This window comes from Triticum dicoccoides, chromosome 1A (assembly GCF_002162155.2).
Source record: "Triticum dicoccoides isolate Atlit2015 ecotype Zavitan chromosome 1A, WEW_v2.0, whole genome shotgun sequence".
Classification (NCBI taxonomy): domain Eukaryota; kingdom Viridiplantae; phylum Streptophyta; class Magnoliopsida; order Poales; family Poaceae; genus Triticum; species Triticum dicoccoides.
In genome coordinates, this window is record NC_041380.1 from 32,470,860 (window position 1) to 32,479,606 (window position 8,747).

General features: G+C 47.8%; 1 protein-coding gene across 2 annotated transcripts; it reads right to left on the reverse strand.

Moving 5' to 3' along the window:
- Window positions 1-4,324: 4,324 nt before the first annotated feature.
- LOC119360841 (protein-tyrosine-phosphatase MKP1-like) lies at window positions 4,325-8,312 on the reverse strand. Of its 2 annotated transcripts, XM_037626327.1 has the most exons (4): window positions 8,059-8,312; window positions 6,426-7,953; window positions 5,717-6,317; window positions 4,325-4,922 (listed from the first exon to the last, which is right to left on the reverse strand). In XM_037626327.1, exons 2-4 carry the CDS (start codon window positions 7,919-7,921, stop codon window positions 4,869-4,871), a joined length of 2,151 nt encoding a protein of 716 aa, XP_037482224.1. In that variant the 5' UTR covers window positions 7,922-7,953; window positions 8,059-8,312; the 3' UTR covers window positions 4,325-4,868. The 2 variants fall into 2 exon arrangements, with proteins under 2 accessions (XP_037482224.1, XP_037482218.1); XM_037626321.1 differs by having other exon boundaries at window positions 5,717-7,953; window positions 8,059-8,195.
- Window positions 8,313-8,747: the final 435 nt, after the last annotated feature.

Consider the following 8,747-nt stretch of genomic DNA (forward strand, 5'->3'; position numbering starts at 1 on the left):
CTGCTTTATGAAAACTTGTATAAAGGTGTATAAATAAAACATGAAAAAAAGAAATAAAATATGAAATAATAGTAGTAGCGCGTGCCGGGAGAAGCGCTACTAGTAATTACCAGTAGCGCTGCTTGGAGAAAACGCTACTACTAAGTCGATATAGCAGTAGCGTACCTGTAGCGCCATACCAGTAGCGCTCCAGCCCGCGCTACTGATAAGACTAAAACCCGCGTTGCTGCTAGGCTTTTCCCTGGTAGTGTGAACCGCTTCAGGATAAGGTAAGTAAGTAGTAGCGTGTTTCAGAGAAACGCACTACTGCTACGGGCCGTAGCAGTAGCGTTGGTCAGTGTTACGCGCTACTGCTAAGTGGGGCTAGCCATCTACGCCCAGTACAAATATAGCAGCAGCGCAGTTTCGCGGAACGCACTACTGCTAAAGTAGTAGTAGTAGCGCGGTTTATTTGAAAACGCTACTACTAAGTAGTAGTAGCGACCTGTTTTGTCCAGCGCTACTGCTAAGATGTCGTGTATAAGGTTTTCCCTAGTAGTGTCTCTCTCTCTCTTGCGTTGGTTGTGGCATCGACCCATCCTATGTCACCTTCGAAGACTGAGCCGAATGATGACTCCGTGGATGAGACGATTGCAGAGCTCTATGGCTCTGAGTCCCCTCGTGCTAGGGAAACTCAACTGATGCTTCATGCCTCGCTCGCTGTGTCGGATGCCTATGTGGGTGAGCCCATTATCGTCGTTGTGGCTCGGGTGTTGTAGATCATGCTTGAATTACAAAGAATGTTTGAAGGGCCGATTTTACCACCGTCAATGGAGCATCTAAAGGTGGACTCGCTTGTGCCCTCAGTCGTGCCTTGGGTGCCCGCTAAGCCTCCGTTGGAGACTATCTAGGTGGCCGCAGATGAGGAGGGTGCTGCATCTACGAGTGTTCCTATGGTTGATGATGTCGTATCGCGTCGTAATTCGATGTTGCGGTCACTCACTCACATGTGACCGTTGGGCAGGTGGTGTCTGCGCATGACAAGGTCAATGAGATTCTCTTTCAGATAGAGCTTCACAACTTGCTCACATGTTTGGAGGCGGTTAGCCCTGGATCTGACAAGACGATTGTGGAGGAGTCTCTCAGGAGCAAAAGAAAGAAGAGTGGCTCCATAGGAATGGCGTTCACAGCTGCTTGATGGATAGTCAGCAATCTCTTTATATTATCCTTATGGCATGGCTTGTCTCCATGGATTTGGTAGTGCTCGTGGTCTTCCAACGAGGTACTCTCGTTGGGAGTTCCTTTGTGATGTATCAGTGTGAGGGTTGGTGATCATTGTGTGTTGGGTATGGTTGTCAGACTGATCATGCGCTTATGGGGTTGCATACTTTGTGAGTAGTCCACATGAGGTTGGTTTGTATCGATTTTCGCCTGATTTTCTGTTAATTAACTAGGGAGTTCTCTTTTGCTTAATTAATCGATGAGGCAAATCGATCTTTTACCTCCCTTTCAAAGAAAAAATGATAGCAAGTATGAATATAACCACCGCCAAGAGTACACTGCTAACACCAATATGAACAGGACAACAAATAGCCAAGCTCCAGGTTAGAAGCTAAAGACTGCAAGCGACCATTTTGTTTCTTCCCGTGGAAGAAAGAAGGCCCTTTGGCTAGGGTTTCTCGTGCCTCCTGCCGGTGCCGCCGCTGGTCTATCTCGTCTCCTATGGTCTTAGGGCCATGGAGGCGTGGTGGATCCCGGCCGTTTTTTCATGCTCTTTGTTGTGTTAGGGATTGTGTCCTGCTCGGAGAGGAGAGGCGACAGTTGCTCTTTGAAGATGGAATAAGATTCTTCCTGCCTAGTCCCCGTCCCGGTGGTGTTTCTAGTATCGAAGGAAGGTGTGTGGAGGTTTGTCTCTGGCGGATCTTGTGGGATTCGGTCGGTGTATATCTTCGGTGGATCCACGTGGATCATGTCTTTGTTCATTTATGTTCGTGTGTCTACAGGTTGGATCCTTCCGATCTACGCTTCTCTTCATCGGCGACGGTTGCTGCTTTTGTGTGCTTGTCCTATGGGGCCTTAGCACGACGACTTCTCGACTGTCTAATACAACAAGGTTTGCACGGTTCCGATGAGGGAGGGGCTAAGACGGCGGCATGCCTTCGGCTCGCTCCAGTGCTAGTAGTCGTCGCTAGGTGGTCTACGGACCTAGTTGTATATTTTTTTTACTTCTGGTGTTTTTTATACTACCTTGACAGTTGATGAATAGATCGAAAATTATCCTCGCAAAAAAAAGCAGAGGGCCATGAGGATTACAAATTTATTCTTCCTTGAGATGCACACGAATTTTCAGCAGTAAAAACGACTACAATGATCTCGCAGATATGGGCTTACATTACAGTGGAGCGGATAGCCATAGAACCAGTTGTGCTAAAACTCGGTATGTGTGTGATAATTCATATGCACAATTTGGCAGCCGCATGGCATTTTTACCTCGCCAGGCATATGGGATCGTGGTGATAAACATCAACCAGGTGACGTTGGTTGGCAACGGAAATTGTGGTCCTGTTTTTTTTTGCGGGCCCATAGGGCATGCCATTAGGGAGGACGACATTCGACAAGTGTCCCGAGCCCAAAGGAGACCAAGAAAGCAACATGCATGGCACTAACTTTAGTTGATAGAGATATAATCAAATACACACTTTAGTACTCCTACCACTACACACTGGTTGCCCGATTTCACATCCCTTATAATACCAAAGAATTTCATAAATGTCTGGCATGCATGGTACAGAGATAGTATCAATCTCTTTGCCAAAGTTAATGTTGATTTTTCTGTTGATTATTGGAGCAACTATCTTTTCCTCAAATTATTGCTTCATTTAAGAACAAGAAAGAGCACCGTCGTTATTTGGATCTGGTTCAATGCAAACAAACATGCAATAGATGCAGATACTAATGTACCTCAAGACGCTATGGAGCTACCTTGTGTTCGAAGGACTTTCGGAATTGGAGCTATGGAAAAGACATTTTGTAGCCTAAAAAGGTGGTAAGGTAGGCCAGGTCAACATGGGAAGTCCACTTGGGCTTGCTTGGGGGGCAGGGCCGGAAGTTCATTTTCAATAGTTAATTTTCCTACATGGTGGTACTGGAGTGCAAATTTCCATGATTTACCAGAGTTCATGATTTGTGTAACATGTTTCATTTTGTGTGATCGTTTGTACGTAGTGATGTTACTGACTGACTCATGTGTCATTTACCCTCTCCACTGTGACAGTGTCCCTAACCATTGTCTTAGTTTCCACCTCTACAGCCTCGACACTGAGACTAAAGAAGACGATCACAAGAACAAAAACTAGGAATATAGTTAAACAACTATATGGTCTATGTTGCACAACGTTTGCCGTTGTACGAGCTCGACAAGTGTCCTAGGCGTAGCAGGGACACGAAGGCAGCAACAGGCGAGGCACACTAACTCGTGTCAACAGAATTTAAAGCAATGGAAAACAAGTCAACCGTGTTGTTGCGTTCCATGATGCCTCCCAAACTTAGACTAAAGATGTGTGCTACTACTAGTCGTCTACTATGCAGTGATTGCCCCCATTTTGCATCCATTACCGAAGTTCCTGGTGAGGTTTCTCTTGGTAATTATTGAAGCAACTACATTTCCTTCTGGCTGCTCCTCCTTTTAAGAAAAGAGAAAGGGCATTGTCTTTAACTGGATATAGTTCAACACAACAACCATGCAATGCAAATGGATGGAGAAATTAATGTCCTTCACGACTGGTGTACCGCTTTGATGTAATGCAGTGGATGCAGAAATTATGACCGTCACGACTGGTGTACTGCTTTGCTTTGATCTACTTTCTACAGTATGTTCTAGTGTCCGTACTATTGTTTTGCGTTTCATGTGGAGTTCAATTAATAGGCACTGTTCAGATTTGCCGATATTAATGTAATGCTTCCTTGGTATTCTTTGATGGTTCAAGTAATTTTGGTTTTCTTGGAATTGCATGGCAGCACATGTTTTGAATTGCTTTAATTTACATGAACTATGTTCCTAAAATAAATACTAAAAATGTTCCCGAACCAGCGTTTGCTTTGCTTTCCCAATTTTAATGTCGTCTCCAACCTCCACATTATCCCATTTTACCACACGGAAGAAGGCTTCTGAAAAGCACAAACAAATTCACGCTCTGTCTGTCATTAACAAATTGAAGAAGAAAAAAAAACTGAATAGCAATTGAAAGGATCAGCACACAAATTATGTGCTAAGTGTCCTTGGAATATTGGCTGCATGAATTTGACAAGGACAAGCAATAACAAAATTAAATGGCAATTTCTTGGAAACAGGGAACTTTGTATGAGATAGCAAGTATGAATATGACCAGAGTCTGGAAGTACATTGCTAATACGACATGAGCAGGACAGCAAATAGCCGGGTTCAAGGTTAAAAGTTAAGACCAGCAGAGACACCTGTAGGCCAAGAGGATTACAAATCTGTTCTACCCTGAGATGTACATGATTTTCAGGGGGTAAAAACGACACCATCGATCTCCCGGCCTATGGGCTTACATTACAGTGAAGCAGATAATATACACCCGGTTGCGCCAAAACCGAATCTCTGTGTGTTAATTCACACAGATACAACGCTCTGGCAGCCTCCTGCCATTTTGACACAAACAAGTCTGAAAAAAAAAAGGCACAAATTGCCAATCCATCTGTTCTACTAAAATGGAATCTGTAGCCTATATGTTCAGGAGGGAACGGTTGTCACGGCTTATACCTCGCCTGACAGTCGCCACTACATGGAGCGATGCTGGAGGAAATGCCTTCATTGAATTGATAGTTTGCGGCTGTTTGTTAAGCTAGTAGAATACCCTGACCTACTGTTAACGAGCATCCAGCACCTCCAAAAGATTCTCGGTTTCATGCTCCTTGAAAACCTGTATTGTTTAAAGATCAACAGGGGTTATAACCAGCTAATTACACATACCAGCTACAGAAGTAAACTGACGGGACTTCCTTGCTAACCATAAGTCTATTCATATATGAGGTTGTGAAGTTTGTGATCCATAACATATATGAACATACCCAACATCTATGTCTAGTGATTACTTCCGATAAAAGATAGCTTCAAAAAGACATTAGCATGGTGTACGTGTCTTAAAGGAAAAACAGTTTGACTTTCTGATTCAAGTATCTGGATGACACAGCATTCAAAGATCAATAAGGTGGTGGAACTAGCGGTATTACCGGTTACCAAGGGTTGGAATTCAAAATGTACGCATTAATGCAATTTGTAATGATTATAGAATTACATTTCTGCGATGTGCCATGTAATGATTTGCCTATGTACAATCATACTACACAATAATAGGATAAAATATGGCCTGTTTTCCCAAATTAAAAAACATCAATGCTACTATCAATAATCACAAAGGATGAGGGGCTCAAGATAGGAGAACAATGAGCAATGATCCATAGTAAATGTTGGATTCCTATAGACCGGGATTAAACTAAATATTGTCACTTGCCAAAAGTTTGGCAGTTGTGAAAACATATCCGAGCATGTTGTCACTAAATAGCCAGTCATCTAAGACTAGGACCTAAAAACTAAAAATGTAGTCCTCTATCTGCTACACAATTTACAAATATCAAGTGGTACCTAAACATACAAGGTTAACAAGCAGACCAGAATACACAAAATAAATATGTATAGTATGCAGTATGCACGCACCTTAACAGGAAGAGTATTGCTGAACCCCTTCTGATTAAGAAAATCACCAGCAACTTGCTGCCAATCAATACTTTCAACACCTTTACTACACTCATATTCACCTCCTACCCATACGCATACCATTTTAACTGCTTCTGCACTTCTGCTGGCATTAGGAGCAACAAAAATAAAAACTGTTTTTGGGTCAAGATCCTTGCGAGCGAATGCAGTCAGCTTCTCCATGCAGGGCCATCGGTAGACTAGTAGTTGAACATAATTACAGGCCTCTGAGTTAGTATGCTCAATTAATATGGTCTCACCGTGGACAGTAGCCTCTGAGTTGCTGTCAGTTGCTGTTGAACTAGTTCCGGTGCATTTCTCTGGGCAAGAAACACCAGTAAGCTGTTTCACACCATTGGTATTACTCTTATCCGTGGCTTCCTCTGCTTTGTGAATAGATGGTGCCCTTGGTGGCAATACTAGCTCCTTTGGGAGTGATGGCAGCTTCAGACATGAAAATCCTCCTCTTCTTTCTGCTATAGATGAGACCTTGGACGGAGAGCGTATTGATCCCAGGACGGGCTTCGAATGTTCCGCATTAGATGACTGGCGAAGAGGAGACCTAGATGATGGCACCAAAGCGTGTGGCAAATTAGATGAAGCAGGTGAAAGACCAAGTGACGGTGGGGAGCTAGTTGAAGGTGACAGGGAGGGTGAGTCTGAACTGTACTTTGAACTAATGGTTGAATCTGATGATAAAGAGCTCGGAGAAAGGAAAGGCGGTGATATTGATGCCTCTGCAGTCAAGTGCTGCACCCGTGGATCCAAATCCCTTATCAGAGCAGAATCTGAATAAACTCGAGATAGTGATCTCGAGATAAACTTGCGCCTTAGTAAACTCCAGCTACTTTCTCTCGCTGGAAGATGGGTCTCATCTTCAGTACCAGAAGACGAGAATGCTGGAACAACACCCCCAGCTATCGCTTTCTGGACGAGCTCAAAATCAGAATCATAAGATTCCACTCTCCGGCTTCCCACGCCAGTCCTGGATGGCGAATCGATCTGCTCCTTGCCAAGCTTCATTTTGCTGTCTGAATTAATAGGTGCACTGGAAAAGGCGTCCCAAAATTCAGGTTGCTCCAACCCTTCTCTGACAACTTTGATCTGCCCCTGCACCTTCTCATACCTCACCACCTGAAAAGCTGCCGCTCTCGCATCCTTCTCCATTACTGTATCACATTTGATTCCAACCCAAACATAAATCGACGAGAGCACATGAACTATGAATGCACCCCTAGAGTCGAGGGCGGCAGGCGAGGGCTCATTCAGCATTTTGGGCACTAGATGCAGTGGAGCGTATGGGGAGTGAGGTGCCAACCGATACATCCTGAGCACTGAGTTTGGGGACAGAGGAATGGCATGCACCCGCTTCTGGCACTGAAGCAGCTGGCAGGCAAACCCCATGTTCGGATTCGCGATCCCCCTGGCAGCCTTCACAAACTGGAATGCGTCATCGAAGCTCTGCCCTTCCCTCCACATCAAATACGCTATCACCAGCGATGTCGAGCGCGACACCCCCTGGCAGCAATGCACGAACACGCGCCCAGCCTGCTCCCTCACGTCCTCGAAGTAATCAAACACGTCATAGAGGATGCTGGTGATGTCCTCGGTGGGGCTGTCCTGCAGCCAGAGCGTGCGGTAGACGAGGTCCGACTTGAAGTACTCCGGGCAGACGAAGCCGACGCAGTTGAGGACGTGGGTGATGCCGTTCTTGCGCAGGATGTCGCGGTTCTTGGCGACGGCGTCGCCGCCAAGGTAGACGTGCTCGGCCACCTTGGAGCACTCCTTGTCGAAGAAGGCGATCTGGTCCTTGCGGCCCTGCGAGCGGAGGGTGGAGAGGTCGAGCCGGAGGCCCTCGCCGGGCTTGGCGGAGCCCGGGCCGCCGCCGCCGCCGCCCGCCTTGGAGGCGCCCGGGGTGGTGGGGTTGGGCCACTCGCCCACGTCGTCGGAGCCCGCCTTGGGCCACTCGTCCAGGCTGCGGCGGGTGATGGCGAGCGGCTGCAGCGGCGGGAGGCAGGCCCGGCCTTTCGACCGCGGGGTGAGCGGCGGGGGCCCCATCCGGGGCGGGAGCGGCGCCGCCTCCGGCCCCGCCTCGGCGGCCCGGGGCGCCGACCACGACGCGGAGCGCCAGAACTTGCGCCCGCCGCCGTCGTCGGGGTTGGCCATGGGCCGCGAATCCCGCGCGCCCCCACGCCCACCTGCGCCGACCAAACCACAAGATTCAAACACCATTATTCCCCATCCCCCCACCCCCAAGAACCAAGAACCGAAATTTTCCCAAACAAATCCGGAGAAACGCGCACCTGATCCAGGAACACACCGCCCGCGCCGCAAATCGGGAGCGCCCCGCGCGGATCCTCGGCGGGCCGGAGCGCGCGGGGGCGGGCAGGAGCAGATCGGGAGATCGGGCGGCGCCGGTCTCGGGGGAGGGGAAGGTGGAAGGAGGGCGAGAGAAGAAGGCCAGAAGCTAAAGTGGGTGAGGGTTTTGAGGAGGAGGGCGTCGGATGCGCCTGGAGATCCGTGCGGGGAGACGATCGGACGGTGGCGAGTGCGTGGGGTGGGCCCCGGGTTTGACGGGAGTGGTCGTGTTGACTGGCCTCGACGCGAGAGGGGAACGGGACAAGTTGGGCTGCCCCCCTTTGGACAAAATGTTAGGTGCACCTGCTCTTTGGCAATGGCAACGGGGAACGGCTAATTTGTAGCATTAGTGGCCAAACTTTTTGCCCCCCTAGAGTAGAAAGGAGGGTGGAAAGCCGGAAATCGGGATGGAAGGGCGGTCCAAACGGATGAAATTATGTACCGACGTATTAGAAGAGGAAGGCGTACAGCCGGAAATCGGGATGAAAGGGCGGTTGAAACCGATGAAATTAAGTACCGGCATATTAGAAGGCGAAAGCCGGAAATCGGGATGAAAGGACGGTGGAAACCGGCAAAATTAAGTGATGGTGCGGTGTCGACTCGAGGTATTTGGAATTTGTCCCCCAAGAATAAA